The sequence below is a fragment of the Indicator indicator genome, chromosome 33, assembly GCF_027791375.1.
Source record: "Indicator indicator isolate 239-I01 chromosome 33, UM_Iind_1.1, whole genome shotgun sequence".
Taxonomy (NCBI): Eukaryota; Metazoa; Chordata; class Aves; order Piciformes; family Indicatoridae; genus Indicator; species Indicator indicator.
Window position 1 is genome coordinate 8,395,872 of NC_072042.1, and position 19,853 is coordinate 8,415,724.

Below are 19,853 nucleotides of genomic sequence, written 5' to 3' on the forward strand. Positions count from 1 at the left end.
TGCTGCCCACCGCAGGGCCAGGAGCAGGAGTCCACGGAGCAGTGCTGGCTGGGCAGCAGGAACAGACCCTCCGCTTCCAACGGGAGCCACGACTGGAGTCCAGTGCCAGGCCTGGGAGGCAGCTGTGTGCCAGGCAGCCGTGTGCCAGGCTCCTCCCTGCCGGCAGCGGGTGCTGCAGGCGTGCCTGGCGCGTGGGCAGGGGCTGGAGCAGAGCCCCAGGGCCCCTCAGAACTTGCCTTGCTTGAGTCTGTCGATGTGGTAGGTGAGCTTGAGGGCTGGGCCCAGCTTCAGCCCCATGTACTTCATCATCATCTCGCTCCGCAGCAGCAGCAGGGCCTTGCCGTCGATCTCCTGCCGGAGGGGACGCTGCTGACTGCCCCTGCCCGCCACACGCTGCCCGCTGCCACAGGCCCTGCCAGCCGGCTGCCACAGCACCACCAGCAGCCCCTCCCTGCCTCCCACCCTGCCTGCAGCACGAGGGCAGCTTGGACCCCTGCGGGGTGGGGGCACATCTGCTGGGTGAGAAGCAGCCAGGAGCCATGGGCAGCAGCAGCACCGTGGCAGCCTCCTGGGGTGCACAGTTGGGTCCCCTGACTCCTGCTTCAGCCTTGACTTGAGGGTTTTGTGTGCCATGGCACGAAAAGCTGCAGGGTGGGCACAGCCTCTGCCAGGAGATTTCTCCTGCAGTGGGGAGATGGTGCCCTTGAGTGAGGGACTGCTGCCCTGCACTGCCTCTGCCTCCATCCTGCCCATCACAGAGTCACAGAATGTTAGGGGTTGAAAGGAACCTCTGGAGATCACCCAGTCCCACCCCCTGCCAGAGCAGGGTCACACAGGAACACATCCAGCTGGGGCAGAGAAGGAGACTCCACAACCTCTCTGGGCAGCCTGCTCCAGGGCTCCAGCACCCTCACAGTCAAGAAGTTCCTCCTCATGTTTAGATGAAACTTCCTGTGTTCAAGTTTGTGTCCATTGCCTCTTGTCCTATCAGAGAAACTCCCTTTGGTCCTTCCTCCCCACCTCTGATCCTTCCTCCCCACCTCTGGTCCTTCCTCCCCACCTCTGGTCCTTCCTCCCCACCTCCCCTGAGGTGGCTGCACTGGATGATCTCAGAGGGCTTTTCCAACACAACCCCTCTCTGATTCTGTAACATGGGCAGGACAAGCTGGCAGGAATCAGCAGTGGAGGTGCCCAAACCTGTGCAGCTCTCACTGCATAAACTCAGTGCTGTGTCTGCACCTCTTGGATACTCCCAGACACACACAAGGACCAGAGCCTGGGGAGACTCCCTGGCATTGGAAACAGGGAGTCCAGCAGGGCACCCAATGAACCACCCTTGGAACGTGCCCCTTGCCAGGGGAAATCTGCTAGGGGAATGGAGAGAGGATGGAGAGGGGATGGAGAGGGGATGGAGAAGGGATGGAGAAGGGATGGAGAGGGGATTGGAGAGGGGATGGGAGGGGGATGGAGAAGGGATGAAGAAGGGATGGAGAGAGGATGGAGAGTGGATGGAGCAAGAGTGGAGAAGGGATGGAGAGGGGATGGAGAAGGGATGAAGAAGGGATGGAGAGGGGATGGAGAGAGAATGGAGAGGGGATGGAGAGAGAATGAAGAGGGGATGGAGAGAAAATGGAGAGAGGATGGAAGGGATGGAGAGGGGTTTGTGTTCAGTGCTGGGGCTCAGCTGCAGCTCAGGAGTTGAGCTGGGCTGTGATGTCTGAGTAAGAGGAGCCCCAAACTGGCCAGGGTGAGGGCAGATTTTTGCAGGACCTTTTCCTCAGCACAAACTCTGCAGGCACCAAGTGCTGCTGCTCTGGCTCTCCCGGCTCCCCCTGCAGGGCTCTGCCCCCCCAGCCCGCACCCCCCGGGGCCGGCACGGGTACTGACGTGCTTGCGGAAGAGGTCTGCGTGGGGCCCCAGCTGGGGGTCTGCCTGCCGGATGAACTGCATCACCTCCTCCACCGTCCAGCAGGAGGGGTCGCGGCCGCCCGGCCTCGCCACGTCCCGAGAGCCAAGGTACCTGTCCGAGCCTGCGGGAGGGATGGAGGCAGCAGGGTCACTCCAGCTGTGCCCAGGACCTCCCAGCACTCAGCCACCCCTCACCTACCGCTGTCCGCTCCCGAAGCGCTGGCAGGGACAGACCCAGCCCTGCCCCACAGCCTCCTGCAGCACAGCTCTGCTGCTGAGCTCAAGCTCTCTCGAGCCTTGCTTGAGGGAGAGCCCTCCCTTACCCTGAGCCCTCTTCCTCTCTCTAGATCTGAATTTTCCCCTGCCTGCCCTGAGCTGCGTTTCCCCCCTGCTTCCCATTCCCATTCCCATTCCCATTCCCATTCCCATTCCCATTCCCATTCCCACTCCCCCCTGTCCATCTGCTGATGGCTCCCATGCAGAGCTCGGTGGTTTCCAGCAGCTGCATCTTCTGCTGGCCTGAGCCCATGTGGGACACTGCTGCCCTGAAGCATGGCCTGAGCTAAGCCCAGCCCTGCTCCCCATGCCCTGGCAGCAGCCTGAGCTGTCCAGAGGCTTTCAGTGATGCCATGCACCTAAAATTGCAACTTGTGGTGCAAACAGCTGCATTGGCCACGTGCTGCCAGACTGCAGCTCTCCTGCCCCTGCTCCTGCACATAGAGCAGTGCTGCTGGAGTGTCTTGGCCTCACCAGGCAGCTCTCTGCCCACTCCTGACCCATCCCCATGGACTCACAGATGCCTGTTTGTGACTCTGCCAGCCCCCTGCCCATGCTGGCACGTTCAGCTCCTGCCTCCTTCCTCCTCTCTGTCTCCCCGTGCATCACACCACAGTGCGACCCTGCAGTGGCCTCTCTGCCTTCCACCCCCCGTGGCCAGGTCTCCAGAGCCAGCCTCAGCCCTCCAGAGCCCTGCTCCACAGCAGGGCCAGGCTCTGGCTCTCGCTGAAGTCAGGAAGGTGCAGCTGGAGTCGGCAGAGGCCTCTGCTGGCCAAGGCCTATGAGCTCTTACCCCCGGAGCTCATCCTGCGCAGGGCGGCGGTGCCTGGGCTGAGGCTGGAGGGCTGGTGCTGGTGCTGGTGCCTGTATCCCTGCAGGCGGAAGTCTCTGCAGCTCCTGCTGTGGCTGGATGAATGCACAGAGTTCAAGGCAGAGTCCATGGGGTCCAGGCGAGGCTCCAAGGGCCCTGGGAGGCCATCTCCCAGGACAAAGGTTTCACCTGGAACACACCAAGCTGCGGTCAGAGCACCCAACGCAGCGGCAGCCCCACGGCAGCACAGGCAGTACCCACAGCAGGGCCACACTGCCTGGGGGCTGCTCCAGAGCACGGGAACCAGGGCAGACCTGGCCCACACCTGGCACAAGCCAGCCCAACCAGTCAGCAGTGATGGCTGTTACCCAGACTGTAGCAGCAGCTTCCCTGTTGATGCCACCAGCAGCTCCAGCCTGCAGTCCCATGGCCTCACCCCCTCCAGAGGCCCTTCTGTGGCAGTGGGACATGGGGGTGGCAGTGGGACACGGAGGTGGCAGTGGGTGGAGGGCTGCCTGTGCTGGGTGCCAGTGGACACAGGTGTCACACACAGCCCTCAGGAGGCAGAGGAGGCTCCCCGAGGGGCCAAGCACTGCCTGGCACTGGCAGTGGTGTGCAAGGTCACAGCCCAGGCACTGGGTACCATGGGGGACAGGGTGAGAGTCCTGCAGCCAGGAGAGCAGCAGATGTGGAGCTGGAGGGAGCAGCAGGCTCCTCTCAGCTGCTGAGCTGTACCAGCATGGCCAGGAAATGTTCTCACCCCCTGCTGCTCCTCCAGCCCCAAAAGCCAGGTGCTGGTGACCTCTCCTGACTGCCCCATGGGTTTTGTTTCATTGCCTAACCAAGGTCACCACCTTGGCACATGGGCAGGCAGGACAGGGCAGAGGGCTCTCCTGGGCCCAGTGTGAGACTGAGTTGTCACTTCAGAGACACATCTGGTGCTCAGCTGTCAGTGGCAGGATCAGGGTGGAGGGGCTGAAGAAGCTCTGCAGGGTGACAGATGGCACTGGCTGAGCCAGCAGGATGTCCCTTTGCTGCCACGCTGGGACAGCTTCACCCCATGCCCACAGCTGTTTGTGGATTTTACTGTGGCATGGCCCAGTGGCAGTCCAGGGTTGCTCCTCCAATACCTATGGCCTTCATTATGAGCTCCCTGGCAAGTTTGTGCAGCCAAGGGGAAAGCCAGGGGTGATGCCTGGGCACTCAAGGCTGAGAGCTGCAGCTCCTCTGCCAGTGCCTGAGAGCCTGAGGGCAGCTCCCAGGCCTGAGCTGCAGCCACTCAACCACCACAGTAGGTGACAAGGGTGAAGGAACCTGAACTGGCCCAGCCAGGCCCTAGGTTTCTTCCCTGGCACCTCCCAGACCACAAGAGCACAGGGAGGCTGTGCTGAGCTGGGATGGTGGTTGGGGTGCAGAGTCAATGCTGCAGCCCCTGAGCCCCAAGAGCTGCAGCTGATGCTGCCACGCTCCAGTGAAGCTCCATGCAGCTTGCAGAGCCTGAAGTGCTCCCTGAGTGCTGCAGAGGTTGGGCCCCACAGGCTGGGGCAACCTCCTGTGGAGGCTCTGTCAGCTTTGGAGGCTCTGTCAGCTCTGGTTTCAGTGAGCCAGGACTCTGCTGTGGCCTGGGAGCCTCTGCTTTCAGAGCCCCTGCTGCAGCAGAGGTGCCAGAGCTGAGTCAGCTGCAGGCAGCCAGCTCACAACTTCCTCTGCTGAGGCTGCAGGACTGAGGCTCCCCTCAGGTGTGTCTGATGGGCACCCAGTGGAGCAGAGCTCAGGCTAGCAGCTGTGTCACTGCCAGCCTCCATCTCCTGGGCTCTGGCACTCTGCACTTGAGGCATTTCTGCCTTTCTTTTCCTTGAGGTCTCTGGGATGCTCTCAGGACCCAGCAGCACACCCTGCAAGCCTCAGTCTTGCCCTGCTGACTGTGCTGTGTGCTGCCCCTGTGGCACCAGCTTCCCCTGGGGGTAGGTGTGCTGGCACCTGCTGACTCAGGACTCTTTCTGAACAGCCCTGGAGGCCTCCCTCACTCCCACACCACCTTCCCACATCCCCTTTCAGCACAGGACTGGATGCAAACCCAGTGCTGAGCTGGCTGGCTGGAGATTCCCTGGCTCAGGCTCACACAGGAGATGTGCTCAGCACCAGTGGCACTCCACAGGAGCTTCTTCACAGCGAGAATGGGCAACAGGACACTTCTGCTTAAAACCCCTGAAACCACCTCCCACTGCACAGCACAGGCTGGGAGAGCTGGGGCTGATCAGCCTGGAGAAGAGAAGGCTCCAGGGAGACCTCAGAGCAGCCTTCCAGTACCTGAAGGGCTCCAGGAGAGCTGGGGAGGGACTTTGGACAAGGGCTGGGAGTGCCAGGATGAGGGGCAATGGCTCTGAGCTGGGAGAGGGGAGATTGAGGCTGGAGATGAGGAAGAAATTGTTGAGGGTGAGGGTGGGGAGAAACTGGAACAGGTTATGGAGGCTCCAAGCCTGGAATTGCTCAAAGCCAGGCTGGATGAGGCCTTGAGCAACCTGAGGCAGGTGGGAGATGTCTCTACCCATGGCAGGGGACTGGAACTGGATGATCTTTAAGGTCCCTTCCAACCCAACCCATTCCATGATTCCATGATCTGTGCATAGTGGATGTTTGACTCACAGGGAAGCACAGAGGCAGGAGAGGAGTCAGTGGGCAGAGCCCTCTGCCCTGATGTTCTGTACCACAACAGTGACTGCAGGCACAGCAACAGCTCTGTGCTGCACATCTCCACCCTCCAAGGACAGCCACCACCCTCTGCAAGGGGGCACACAGCTTCCAGGTGCCAGGAAGCCCTGGGACAGCTGCCCAAGATGTGCTGGGGCAGGCAAACAGGAGCAGCTGACTGCTTGTGAAGGCCTCAGAGCTCACACAGAGAGGATTTGTGGAAGCACAAGGAATTTCTGGGTTCAGCCAGTGACAGCTTGGGAGGCTCAGAGACCATCTGCACAGTACCTGAAGGGCTACAAGAAGGCTGCAGAGGAACTGTTCCCAAAGGCCTGCAGAGACAGGAGAGAGGCAATGGTTTGAAACGAGAGCAGAGCAGATTGAGATTGGATGTGAGGAACAAGTTCTGCAGCAGGAGGCTGCTGGAACACTGCAACAGGTTGCCCAGGGAGGTGGCTGAGGAACCATCCCTGGAGATATTCAAGGTGAGGCTGGACAGGGCTCTGGGCAACCTGATCTGGTGGAGGATGTCCCTGCTGAGTGCAGGGGGTTGGGCTGGAGGAGCTTTGGAGGTCCCTTCCAACCCAAACCACTCTGTGAGTCTGATTCTATGGTCCATGTCAGTGTGGTGCTAAGGAGCCTGAAATTGTGCCCAGGGAGGTGGTGGAGTCCCCAGCCCTGGAGGGGTCTCAGAGCTGCCTGGATGTGATGCTGAGGGCTCTGGTTCAGTGGTGGTGGCTCAGCAGCAGGGGTGGGATGGGAGCTGTGGGTGAGCTCCAAGGTCTCTCCCAACCTCAATGGTTCTGTGGTTCTAAGACCCCCCGCCCTGTGCATCATCTGTGGCAGAAGGCACCAGGGTCTGCAAGGGGCAGGGCACAGCTGTGCCTGGGCACAGCCACTGCCCAGCAGCCTCACCAGAGCTGCTCCATTAGCTTACCCAAAGTGCTGGCTCTCAGCTAAGCCCTGTGCTGAGCACTCTGCAGGAGAACCTGCCCCCATCAGTGGTGGAGAGGCAGGGGGCAGAGAACGCCAGGGTAGCTCAACAGACAGTGCTGTGCCTTCCAGAGTCGAGTTACTGCCAGGCCATGGAGTGTGGCCAGAAGCAGAGCTCTGATCTCCCCAGCAGGCTCCCACTGCTCCCAGCAGCTGGCAGCCCTTGAAGGACAGGTCCCCACTGTGCTGGGACTGCAGCCCTTCAGCTAGAGGTGACAGAAAAGCCCCTGGATGCCTGAGAAAAGCAATGCAAGAGAAGATCCCCTCCTCATCCCCTCCTCATCCCCACCAAAGGCAAGGGAAGGTTTCCCACTGCCACCCACTGCCTCCAGCCTGGAAAAGTGGAACTGTCCAGGCACCAGTGTGTCACAGTGCTGCAGCCAGAGCCTGTCCTGCTGGGGAGCTGCAGGGAGCCCTGGGAGCAGCCCCAGAAACATTCCAGAGCTGCCTGCTGCAGGCTCCTGGTCCCCACACACCCCCTCTGAGATGCAAACCTCCTGCTTGGGCTGGGATTTCCCTGAAGAGGAGGAGGAGGAGGAGGAGGAGGAGGAAGAGGCTTTTAGCTGTGGGAGAAGAGCTCATTTCTAGATGAAATCTGGAACTGCATCTCATTAGTCCCTGCCCTGCACAGCCCCTGCCTGGGCCAACAACAGTAGACCCCAGCAGGCCAGCACCCTCACAGGAAGGACTCCCTCTGCTCACTGCTCTCCACTTGCACTCTGGGCATGCTGGAGCAGCTCTGCTGTGAGCACAGGCTGAGGGAGCTGGGGGTGTGCAGCCTGGAGAGGAGAAGGCTCCAGGGGGACCTCAGAGCTGCCTGCCAGGGCCTGAAGGGATCCTGCAGGAAGGCTGCAGAGAGACTTTTCCTGAGGGTGTCTGAGACAGGCCAAGGGGGAATGGTTTGGAGCTGAGGCAGAGCAGGGTTAGAGTGGAGCTGAGGAAGAAGTTCTTCAGTGTGAGGTTGGTGAGAGTCTGGCACAGGCTGCCCAGGGAGGCTGTGGCTGCCTCCTGCCTGGGGGTGTTCAAGGCCAGGCTGGATGAGGCCTTGAGCAGCTGAGTCTGGCTGAGAGGTGTCCCTGCCCGTGGCAGGGGGGTTGGAACTGGATGATCTCCAAGGTCCCTTCCAACCCAAACCATTCCATGCTTCTCTGTCCCACTCAAAGGCCAAAAGATAACTGAAGAGACTCTAAAGCAGACTCAGGATCAATCCCAATGCAGGCTCCTCCTTGGGACTGCCCAGCAGAGAGCCTTCTCTCTTCCCTGCCCCTGCAGAGAGTTGCAGCATCCACCAGCTAACCAAGGCACCCCCAAGCACATCACTGCTTCAGCAGCAGGCTGAGCACTGCCTGTCCCTCCTGCAGATGGGGGAGGAGTGGACAGGCCTTGGCTCAGGAGCTGGGGTTCCTTTGGTGCCCTTTGCTAGTGGTTACCTGAGTGCAGTGGTTGATGGTGAAAGGACAATGAGGAGGTCATGAGGATGGGCACCTAGGGGTCAGAAACAGCCTCAGGGCACTGGTTTTGCCTTGTCAGTGTGGTGGCATGGAGGAGGCAGCCCAGGTGTCACCTGCTGCTCTAGCTGTGTGACACACCAAGGCCACTAGAAACTGCCCCCATGGGCTGCAAGCTCAGGGCAGCTGAGCTTAGTGCAGCTCAGTGAGGCTGAAGAGCACAGGAACAGTGCTGGGTGCATACACAAGGCACAGCTCAGCCTGCAGCAGCACAGCTCAGCCTGCAGCAGCACAGCTCAGCCTGCAGCAGGCACAGCTCAGCCTGCAGGAGGCACAGCTCAGCCTGCAGCAGGCACAGCTCAGCCTGCAGGAGGCACAGCTCAGCCTGCAGCAGGCACAGTTCAGCCTGCAGGAGGCACAGCTCAGCCTGCAGCAGGCACAGCTCAGCCTGCAGCAGGCACAGCTCAGCCTGCAGGAGGCACAGCTCAGCCTGCAGCAGGCACAGCTCAGCCTGCAGGAGGCACAGCTCAGCCTGCAGCAGGCACAGCTCAGCCTGCAGGAGGCACAGCTCAGCCTGCAGCAGGCACAGCTCAGCCTGCAGGAGGCACAGCTCAGCCTGCAGCAGGCACAGCTCAGCCTGCAGGAGGCACAGCTCAGCCTGCAGCAGGCACAGCTCAGCCTGCAGCAGGCTCTGCACTCCCATCTGGGATCAACCCCTGTGGCAGTTTTAGGCTGTGCCTAGGAAGCTTTTTCACAGCTTGAGCAGAAAGGAGAATGTCAGTAGATGACCACTGGATGTAAAAGGGAAAACAATGCTAAGGTCTAAGCAATCCTTTGGTCTGGTAACTAACAGGAAGTTAGTTGTGGAACTGAACTCTTGCTCTTTTTGGCTTCTTGGCTCTAGCTGATGCCAGCTGGTGGCTTTTGCTTGGCTGTTGCTGCCCTTGGCTGCCTTCTTGTTCTGGCTGAGTACTACCAGCTACTCTCTGCTTTTCTGCTCTTTTTCCCTTGTCTGGGGTGGGGGAAGGCAGCAGGGAGTGGGAAGCTGTTGTTAGCTCCCTGGTTTTGTCCAGGGGGCTTCTTGTGCTGTTCACAAATGGTAAATGCATGTAAATATTGTCCATTTTGCACACGTTCATTGCATTCCCTATTTCCAGACTTTAGCCTGCTTGCAAATAGAGCTTCATTTGCTTTCCACTGAGCTGGTCTGGCAGTCTTATGCTGGGGGGAATTTCAACCCACCACAACCACCCCAGCCCAGCCAACTCAGCAAGGAGCAGGGGAAGGGACAGGGACAGCAGCAGAGCACAGGGCCACTGAACCATGAGCCTGGCCAAGAGCCTCCAGCAGCTTCCCAGGCACATGCCAGAGGGTTCAGACCAACACCTGGGCAGACTCCACCACCAATGCATTAAAAGGCTTCAGCAAGGTTAAGTCTCCAGGTGGCATTATTGGGTGTCTGAGGTTCAAAATGAAGGAGGTGGAAGTGCAGTTACAGAAGACTCCTGCTCAGGCTTGGGTAGTCCTCCAGCCACCTGCACTCCCTGGAAATCTCCCAGCTGCTCATGGACACACAGCAAAGAGGACATTTCTGCAGCTGCTTGTGAGGCCATGGCACAGCTCACCTGCAGCAGTGCTGCAGGATGCTGCAGGAAGCAGGGGTGCTGCAGGACAGGGCTGATCTGGGGGAGCTGGTGGAGCACAAGCTCCTGAGACCCTCCCTGCTCTTTAGGGAGGACAAGATGAGATGCTGGGCAAGGGCAGCAGGCTCCTGGCTGTCCAGCTGCACATCAGCATCTGTCCAACACACTGCAGCAAATCAGTATGGGAAAGACTGGGGGAAGATGGACTGCAGCAAACAGGCAGTTCTGTGATGGTTGATACCACACAGAGCAAGGGAAGCTGAAGTGTGGGTGACGAACCCCAGAGGATGTGGTACTAGATGATGGCTGCCAGGGCTGGAAGGCTCCCCAGAACAAGAAGGACAAAGAGCTACTGGAGAGAGTCCAGCACAGGGCCACTGAGATGCTGAGGGCACTGGAAGAGCTCTGATCTGAGGAGAGGCTGAGAGAGCTGGGGTGGTTAGGCTGGAGAAGAGGAGGCAGGGGGGGTTGGGCTGGATGATCTCTGGAGGTCCCTTCCAACGCCACCACTCTGTGACTCTATGAACCCTCCCTGTGTTCCACATCCTCACACAGCCCCTGGAGACTCTGCCTTGGCACCCAGGGGCTTCCTCCCTTCTCTCTGACACACCAAGCGTGGCCCCGGGCAGAGACAGAGCGAAGCAGCCTGCTGGAGCACGGCTGGCAGGGCAGGCCCAGCCCTGCTGTGCCCATCAGAGGGCTGTGTGAAGGGGCAGCTTTGGGCAGAGGGCAGAGTGCTCACCTTCCAGGGGGTGCCGGTCATTCTTTGGTACCTTGGGGGAGAGAGGAGCACTGTATGGAGGGGACTCTTGGCAATAGCGCTTGGCCCCCCGGCCCGGTCCCTGCAGAGAGACGTCTAAGGAGCTGCTTCTGTCTAGGAAAAGAGAAGAAGCCCTCTTTAGAGTGCAGCCTGCCTGGTGACTCCAGCCCTGCCAGAGTCACTCCAGCCTCCCCTGTGCCACCAGCCCGGGGGAAGCTGTGCAAAGGGCATCCAGCACTCCTCAGTGCTCCGCAGGCTGAACTGAGCAGAGCAACCCAGCGAAGGCCCTGGGCCATGCTTTGCTGTGCTGCACCCCAAATATCACCTCTGACTGGCTCCATTCCATGTCTCCTCCTTCTACCCCTTGGCTCATCCTGCTCCTCCCCACTCTTTCCCTTCCAGGCACAGGGAATCCTTGGGTGCCCTGCAGACAGCCCCTGGGTGATGACCAACGTTTGGTGCCATCTGCTGTGCCTCATGAACTGTGCTCAGGTTTTCAATCTTGCCCCAAAGGGATCCCTCAAGTGCCCCAGCTGCTGCTGCTGCTCCTCTCCCAATGCTTCCCAGCCATGGGGCTCTCTGCAGGAAGCAGCTGGGGTGGTGTGAGATTCCTCTGTGCAGCTGGGCAAGGGCTGCACAGGCAGGGTCAGGATGGATGGACACAGAATGGAAGTGCTCACACGATGGGGACAGCAGCAGGCAAGCCACCCCTGGGAGTCAGAACAAGACCCATCTGGCCATGGCATGGTCAGCTGGAAGCAATGGAGAGCTCACCCACCAGCCCTGCCTGCCCATGCAGGCCACCAGAGCTCCCAGCTGGCCCCTGCAGCTGGCCCAGCTCGGGTGCCCTGTGTGAACTGCAGCAGCCACAGTGTGTGGGGAGCAGGGGTGGAAGAGCTGACAAATGCCAGGAGCACAGCAAGGAGCAGCCCCAGGAGCAGGGGTAGGAACAGGTGCTGAAGGGGGGCAATACAATGTGGGGTGACTGGGACCAGAAACCACAGGAGATGCATCACAGCCAACAGAGAAACAAAGGTACAGGGAGGGGGAAGCATCAGGTGGTCACACCTTGGTTAACTAAAGAGAAACACAAAGGAAAAGTCTGTTCTGCCACAGTCCTGTGGGGAAGGGAAAGAGGCCTCTGCTGCCTGCTATCAGCTGATGGAAGGAGAGCAAAGGGCCAGAAACTGTGCCAGGGGAGGGTTAGGCTGGAGATGAAGAAAAACTTCTTTGCTGCAAGAGTGGTCAGGGACTGGAACAGGCTGCCCAGGGAGGTGGTGGAGTCCCCATGCCTGGAGTGTGGCCATGGCACTTGGGGCCAGGGTTTGGTGGCCATGGTGGTGCTGGGTTGATGGTTGGATTCAGTGACCTCTGAGGGCTTCTCCAGCCCAAACAGTTCTATGTAAAGCTTCCTGTGCTGAGGCCCTGGGACTCCACCGGACTCCAATCCAAACCCTCTGTCACATTATGAGAAGGACAAACTGCCCTGAGGACACATCCCTGTGACAAACCTCCACTGCCCTCCACAGGCAGGGATGGGAAAAAAATGCCCTTAGAAACGTCTCTGGATAGCTCCAAAGAGTCCTGGAAGCACAGCAAAGGGTGATGCTTTGAGAAGGTTTTGTCAGGCGTTGGGTTGGGCTGCTGTTAAGATTGCCTGAGTCTAAAGCAATGCAAACACAGGAGGTCAGCTGCAGAAGACAACCCAGGGAATGAGGAGTCAGGTCAAGGGAAATGAATGGAAGGGTAAACCAAAAGTAGCTCTGCAGTAGTCAGGGTCTCTGATTTGAAAGGAGGAACAAGAAGGAAGTAAAGCAATGGAGCAACACACATAGCTGCACTCAGCAGGCACCAGTGGAACAGAAGGAAACAGCTGGAGTTCAAAAGTGCCCTGAACATGGAGTGGGTGAGCAGTGAGGGAACCCCTGTGAGGGAAGGACCCCAAATCCAGGTGCAGAAATGTTCACTGTGAGAAGGATGCTGAGAGCAGCAGATCAAAGCTGGCCAGGAGCCAGCAATGGGCACTGGCAGCACAGAAGGCCAAGGGCAGCCTGGGCTGCATCCAAAGCAGTGTGGCCAGAGCTGGAGAGAGAGGATCCTGCCCCTCTGCTCTGCTCTGGGGAGACCTCACCTGCAGGGCTGTGAACAGATATGGAGCCCTCAACACAAGAGAGACCTGGAGCTGATGGAGAGGGTCCAGAGGAGGCCACAAATGTGATCAGAGGGCTGGAGAACCTCTGCCATGGGACAGGCTGAGAGTTGGGGATGTGCAGCCTGGAGAAGGCTGCAGGGAGACCTCAGAGCTGCATTTCAGTATCTGCAGGGGATCTACAGGCAGGCTGGGGAGGGACTGTTCAGAAGGGGCTGTGAGGATAGGATGAGAGGCAAGGGTTTGAAACTGGAGCAGGGCAGAGTTAGGTTGGACCTCAGGAGGGAGTTCTGCAGAGTGAGGCTGGGGAGACACTGGAACAGGCTGCCCAGGGAGGTGGTGGAGGCTCCATCCCTGGAGACATTCAGGATCAGACTCAATGTGGCCCTGAGCAACCTGCTCTGGTTGGAGATCTCCCTGCTGTCTGCAGGGTTGTTGGACAAGATGCCCTTGGATGGTCCCTTCCAACACAGGGCACTCTGTGACTCCCTGGTTCTGAACAGGCCATGCTCAGCATGCAGCTGCACAGCTCAGCCATGGTGAGGCAGGCACAAAGGGACTGCAACTGCTTCTGTCTTCTGACATGGTGCAGGACCATGCTGGCAGCCACAGCAGGAAGAGCTGACTGGGGACAGGGTGAGAGGATGCAGTGCAGAAAGGGACAGACTGAGCCAGAGTTCTCCTTGCCTGCAAAGGATGGGACAGCTTGGAGGACACCTCCCCTGTGCTGGGAGGTTGGTGGCAGTAAGAGAACTCCCTCTGCCCCTGCTGGGCTTTGGGCTGGGCCTTGCCAGTCAGTCAGAGTCTGCTCACCTCAGCTCAGCACTCAAAGCCAAGGTGTCTAACTTTAAGACCCTGGCAGTTCAGCTGGAGATGCCCTGGTGGCACCCACCTGTGGTCCACCCTTTGCTTCCAGTTGCAGCCATGCTGAACACCAGGGCAAGGCTCAAAGGGCAGGGAATGGGTCGGGAATGAAAATGTCCACTGAGCACACTCAAAGTGCAGAGGAAGCTAAAACCCAGTGGAAGAAATGCAGGGGAAGCCCTGGGCCTGCTGCAGCAGATCCTCACAAACCCAGGGAGGCACAGCCCAGGGTGACTGGGAGCAGAGTCACAGAGCTGAGCTGGAAGGGACCTTCAAAGGTTCTCTAGGTCAACTCTCCAGCCTTGAGCAGGGACACCCTCAGCTGGACCAGGCTGCTCAGAGCCTGCTTCAACATGCTGCTAACATTCAAAAAAGAAACTGAAAAAGTGATTTTGGCAACAGAAAGCTTAGTCTGAGCTCAGCAGCCCTTAATCTGAGCTCAGTAGTCCTTAGTCTGACCTCAGCAGTCCTTAGCTTGATTTAGTCTGACCTCAGCAGTCCTTAGTCTGATTTAGTCTGACCTCATGTGCTGTTTTGGGGCCAGACAGATCCTCTCTTGCCCCGAAAGGGACAAAAGAATGAGACTCACACAAACGGATTGGAGAGTGATGGAAAGTTTAAATGGAAAAGCAATTGGTGAAGCTACAAAAAAACTACAAACTACAAAGCATAGTGGCAAAGAACATCCCAAAGCATACAGAGTCCCTTACATAGTACCCAGAGGCTTCCAATCCTTCCCTCCTCCCACCTGAGGGTCTACCCAGAACCCCCCAGGGCTCTTTCTTCCCCCACCTCTCACTGCTAAGCAAGTCTCAGGCTGGCCAGGTCTGAGACTGCTCCCCCTCCATTCTCCTCCTGGCATTAGGGCTAGTCAGGCCTAAGAGGCCTAGAGAGATACTCCCCCACCGTTACCCAATAAGAGAGAGAGCATCTCCCACGGGGGCAGAGAGGGAAGAAAGAGGCAGAGGATGACTCTGCAGATGGCTTTATAGGGCGCAGGATTCATGGGTAGAAATATGCTGCTTCCTGTGTCCACCCCTATTAGGTGGGCACCCAGGACACCAGAGGTGTATCTCATGTGGCAGTGGCAGGGAGCACCCAGCCTAAACTGCCACACCTCAGCAGTCCTTAGTCTGCTTTAGTCTGAGCTCAGAGGTACCCCAAGGCTTTCAAGAAGCCCTAAAGGGCATGGGTTGGGACAAGACTGCAGTTACTCCTGGCACACCCTGTGGTGGGGGTTCCTCAGGACACTGACCCCACAGCTTCCTTATGGTGGGACAGCGCTGATGTGCCATACACAGATGGGCACTCCTCCACCTGGAGCTCAGCAAGGCAGCTGCCATGGAGAGCCACCAGTGGAGGCAAGGAGGTGAGGATTGTACAGCCTAGGGGTGGTCCTGCTGGGAAGCAGCTCCACGGAGAAAGACCTTGGAGTGCTGGTGGGCAGCAAGTTCTGCATGGGCCTGCACTGTGCCCTTGTGGCCAAGAGAGCCAATGGCATCCTGGGCTGCATTCAGCAGAGTGTGGCAAGCAGGGCTAGGGAGCTTCTCCTCCCTCTCTGCTCTACACCTGGAATGCTGTGTCCCATTCTGTCTTCCCCACTTCAGGAGAGGCAGGGATCTGCTGGAGAGAGTCCAACAGAGCTACGAGGATGCTGAAGGGACTTGAACATCTCTGCTGTGAAGAAAGGCTGAGAGCCCTTCTGGAGAGGAGAAGGCTGAGAGGGGATCTGATCAATGTCTATCAATAGCTGAGGGGTGGGGGTCAGGATGCAGGGGCCAGGCTCTTTCTGGTGCCCTGGGATAGGACAAGGCACAACAGGTACAAGCTGGAACCTCCTCAACCTGAGGAGAAACTTCTTTGGTGTGAGGGTGCTGGAGGCCTGGAGCAGGCTGCCCAGAGAGGTTGTGGAGTCTCCTTCTCTGGAGACTTTCCAAACCCACATGGATGTGTTCCTGTGTGCCCTGCCCTGGGTGCCCCTGCTCTGGCAGGGGGGCTGGACTGGATGATCTCCAGAGCTCCCTTCCAAGCCCTTCCATCTTGTGATTCTGGGATTCCCAGAGCCTTGTTACCTGCACAAACATCTGCTTGGAGGGACCAGCAGTGGCCGGGCACTGAGCAAGAGCATCAGCTTAGAGCGCACTTGCCAAGGAGGTCTCTTGAGGCTCATTCTTGAGCCCAGGCTCATTTCATGCTTTTATTAATTACTCTGACACACATGTTAAGGATTCACTGCTGAGAGCTGCTGATGGCCTTCCACATCAGGCCAGAAATGAAGCAGAAAAGAATACATCCAGAAAGGGAGGAGCCCAGCAGCAGAGCACCAACGTGCACTGGCAGCACTGGCTCAGGAGCTGCAGCTGACAAGAGCAAGGTGAGAAGAACAAGAGGTGTGACCAGGACAGGTTGCTCATCACCAGCTACAAGGGCACCACAGTGAAAAGTGCCTCCCACAGACTTCTTGTGAACATGGTGGTGCCAGACTGCTGGGCACCACTCTGCTCACCTCAGCAAGATGAACTGCAGTCAACCACAGAGGAGGAGAGCAGGGAGCCTGTCCTACAGAGCAGCCAAAGTTGAGCTCCCCTGAAGGATGCAGCTGCTCTCTGACTACTCTCAGAAGAAGAAGGACTAAGTTCAGCTGGAAGACAACATTGAGACAAGGAGGCAGGGACACCAAGCTGCCCAAGAACAAACATGGGCAGAGGTTCAGCAAAACACCTTGGAGCAGCCTGCAGTGGGAAAGCAAAATCCCCAACTCCAGGGTTAATTAAAGCAACTCCAAATGCTGAGGGGCCTGTAATGACTGGAGGCCAGGTCCAGAAGGTCCCTCCAGCCCTGGGTCTTCAGATGGCTCCAGATGAGATCTACCTGCTCACATTTCACAGCCCCTGCCTGTTCCAGACCTGCAGTCAACTTCCTGTTTGCTTGCAAGTCCACAGCTCCCTGACGTACAACTGGGTCTACTTCCCTGATTTCCAGGATCATGCCTCAGCAAGGCAGAAGGCCAGGATGCAGCTGGCCTAATGGCTGCTGCAGACCTTCCTTCTTCTGCCTCAAGCACACACATGAACTCCCCACAGCATCTGGGAACGAGAGCAGTTCCCAGCTCTAGCCAGAGAAGGTTTGGTCTCTGCTGGAAGCCCCAGCCCCACTCGGGCACACAAGCAGCTGTACTGCAGAGGGACCAAGGCAGGACACAGGGAGCTGAAGGTGAGCCCAGGGCAGCCTGGGCACTTGGTGTGGTGTGAGCTGCACAGCTGCAGCCTCACTCTGCCAGGGCCAGCCCTAACCTCTTGAGTCACCAGCACTGCTCCTGGGCCACAGCATTGCCAGCTGTGGCTAACAATGTCCAATGTCTTCTCCCAGGTGCTGGAGGAAGGTGTTAGATGACCAGATGCCCACTGACGCCCAAGTCATCAGCAGGAAGCACTCGGGGTTCCCACTGCTCTGGGCTGTGCTTAACCTGTCTGTGATCCCTGCAGACACTCAGAAGGAGAGTTCAGGATGGGCAGGGCTCAGCATCAGGATGGGTAGGGCTCAGCACCATGCTCTGACTTTCCCTGAACTCTGACTGCCAGGCAGCCCAGCTCTTAGCACAACCACCACTCACCTCTCATGGTGGCTGGACACCATGGGTGAGCTACAGGACCCTCTCCATCCAAGCCTGCTGCCATGCCCAGACCCTGTTAGCCTCTCCCTCCCATTCTGACTTTTCCCTGTCTCACCACAGCAGGGTGAGGGTTCCCCAGAGGGGCAGCCTCTTGTCCCAGAAACCAGAGATGCTGCTCCTGCACTTGCCACAGCAACCAACCCACTTCCTCCAGCACAGCACAGGTGCCTGCTCCTGGCACTGCTGGCTCCAGCATGGCTCTGCACAGACCCAGCCTGGAGGTGATCAGCCATGGAGGAAGCTGAGGGCAGTCAGTCTGAGACCCTCCTCATTGTCAGCCTCTTGTGAATCCCTTCCCCAAGCAGGGGTGCCTTGTGAGATGCCATGCAGCACAGTGCCATGGGGCTGCTGCTCCCAAGTTTCATGCTTAGCAACTTTTCCTTAACCAGCTCTTCCCAAGTGCCTCTCAGTTCCCATCAGAAATTCCTGCTTTCCCCAGCAGAGCCACAATTGGCCAAAGGATTCCCTTTGGAAAGGCCTCAGACACTGCCACAGCTTGTTGCTGGCTTGGAGAGAGGAAAGGTAGTGGAGGAAGCAAGAGAGGAGAGCAAACCAGCACAATGCACTTCTTAGCTACCTAAAGAGGGTGCAGGAAGCTTTGCCCTCTCCCTGACTGGCATTCCTACCACAGCAGCTCCTCCAGAGCCCCCCAGCCAGCCCTGGCAGGCAGCTCTGCCCCAGGGAACAGTGTGGGGAAAGCTGCTGGGCCTCTTGTTCTCCAAGAGTAGTTCTGCAGCCTGGTGATCTGCACCATGGCATGAACAATCTTGCCAGGGATGTGTTGTTTCAGCAGAATGGAGGGAGAGAAGCCATGCCAAGAAGAACTCAGTCACCTCTGGCTGAGCTGGCTGCAGTGTGGCACCACCCGAGCCGGCTGGGCGCTCACCGAGGGCTGGAGGCGCTGGGCTGGCAGCAGAGCCACGGCCAGTGCAGGAACTCCTCTGCTGGGCTGGGGTTCCACTGCTCCACTGCTGATTACAGTTTGCCTGCTGCACCTTAGCACTCTTCTACCTCTCCTGCAGGCTTTCACCTGAATTCCTAACCGGGTGAAGTCACCATAATCGGATTACAGGAAGCAGGAAGGGCTGGGGACAAGGAGAGGAGGGAAGACAAGGAGACAGCACAGATGAGCTGCAGGCAGCGATGGGAACCAGAGCGACAGGCAGCAAGCACAGCAACTGGAATCCTGCACACCAAGAGCCCCAGGGGCACGTGCCTGGCACTTGGGTGTGATGCAAGGAGCCCTGCAGAGGGCTCTGGACGCCGCCTGCCTGCCCTGCTGAAGGCAACAGTGGGGGTAGGACACGGAGCACCTGGGGTCCCCACAAGGCCTCCCCCGCCCCAGCTCCTACCTGGTAGATACCTGTCGTGGTCGTACTGGTGCGGGCGCTGCATGGGGCAGTGGGAGAAGGGCTGGTTCCCAAAGAGGTTGTCACTGCGCAGGTTGTGGCACAGCTTCTCCAGGAAGCGCAGCACGTAGCTGATACTGTTTACTGCTGGCAGGTTCAGAGTGTGCTGTTCCCGATCAAACACAGCTGGAGACAGAAACAAACAGAGCCCAACACGTAAACCCCCAGCCGAGGCAGGGCCGACGCCCAGGGCTGCGCTGCCAGCTCCTGTATCTCGGCACCGCTGCTCTGCAGCCAGCCAACAGCCACTGCCTGCCCCGGGACAGGCCACAACCAGCCTGCTGCTGCCAGGGGAGGGAGGGAAGGGATCCAACAGGGGGTGTGCTCCAGCACTAGGGAGAGGCAGCCTTAAAGGCAAAGCTAAGCACCAGGGCATCCTTGTCCTTCCAGCAGGAGTTCTGCAGTCCCCCAGAGCCTGCCTCCTCCTGGGGGCTGGGGCAGTGCTAGGGCCGAAGGGCTGGGCCAAGGGCTGCAGGCTGCCAGCTCCAGCAGCCCTGCCTGAGATGCTCTGCTCTGGCTTCCTGCTCCAGCAGCTCTACCTGAGATGTTCTGCTCTGGCTGCCAGCTGCAGCAGCTCTGCCTGAGCTGTTCTGCTCTGCTCTGGCTGCCTGCTCCAGCAGCTCTGCCTGAGCTGTTCTGCTCTGCTCTGGCTGCCTGCTCCAGCAGCTCTACCTGAGCTGTTCTGCTCTGCTCTGGCTGCCTGCTCCAGCAGCTCTACCTGAGCTGTTCTGCTCTGCTCTGGCTGCCTGCTCCTGCAGCTCTGCCTGAGCTGTTCTGCTCTGCTCTGGCTGCCTGCTCCAGCAGCTCTGCCTGAGCTGTTCTGCTCTGCTCTGGCTGCCTGCTCCAGCAGCTCTGCCTGAGCTGTTCTGCTCTGCCCTGGCTGCCTGCTCCAGCAGCTCTGCTTGAGCTGTTCTGCTCTGCCCTGGCTGCCTGCTCCTGCAGCTCTGCCTGAGCTATTCTGCTCTAGCTGCCTGCTCCAGCAGCTCTGCCTGAGCTATTCTGCTCTGCTCTGGCTGCCTGCTCCTGCAGCTCTGCCTGAGCTATTCTGCTCTGGCTGCCTGCTCCAGCAGCTCTGCCTGAGCTGTTCTGCTCTGCTCTGGCTGCCTGCTCCTGCAGCTCTGCCTGAGCTGTTCTGTTCTGCTCTGCTCTGGCTGCCTGCTCCAGCAGCTCTGCCTGAGCTGTTCTGCTCTGCCCTGGCTGCCTGCTCCTGCAGCTCTGCCTGAGCTAT

General features: G+C 58.8%; 1 protein-coding gene across 2 annotated transcripts in view; it reads right to left on the reverse strand.

Moving 5' to 3' along the window:
* Nucleotides 1–225: 225 nt before the first annotated feature.
* The window catches only part of SCMH1 (Scm polycomb group protein homolog 1), a 54,552-nt gene continuing 34,924 nt past the window's right edge, over nt 226–19,853 (reverse strand). Inside the window, exons 7-12 of one of the 2 annotated variants that reach the window (XM_054395231.1) lie at nt 18,569–18,751; nt 13,240–13,254; nt 10,513–10,626; nt 2,978–3,184; nt 1,888–2,030; nt 226–351 (exon numbers count right to left, since the gene is read on the reverse strand). In XM_054395231.1, the coding sequence (XP_054251206.1) occupies nt 226–351; nt 1,888–2,030; nt 2,978–3,184; nt 10,513–10,626; nt 13,240–13,254; nt 18,569–18,751 (788 nt within the window). Of the gene's footprint in view, nt 352–1,887; nt 2,031–2,977; nt 3,185–10,512; nt 10,645–13,239; nt 13,255–18,568; nt 18,752–19,853 lie in introns of both variants that reach the window. The other variant, XM_054395230.1, reaches the window with a different exon arrangement.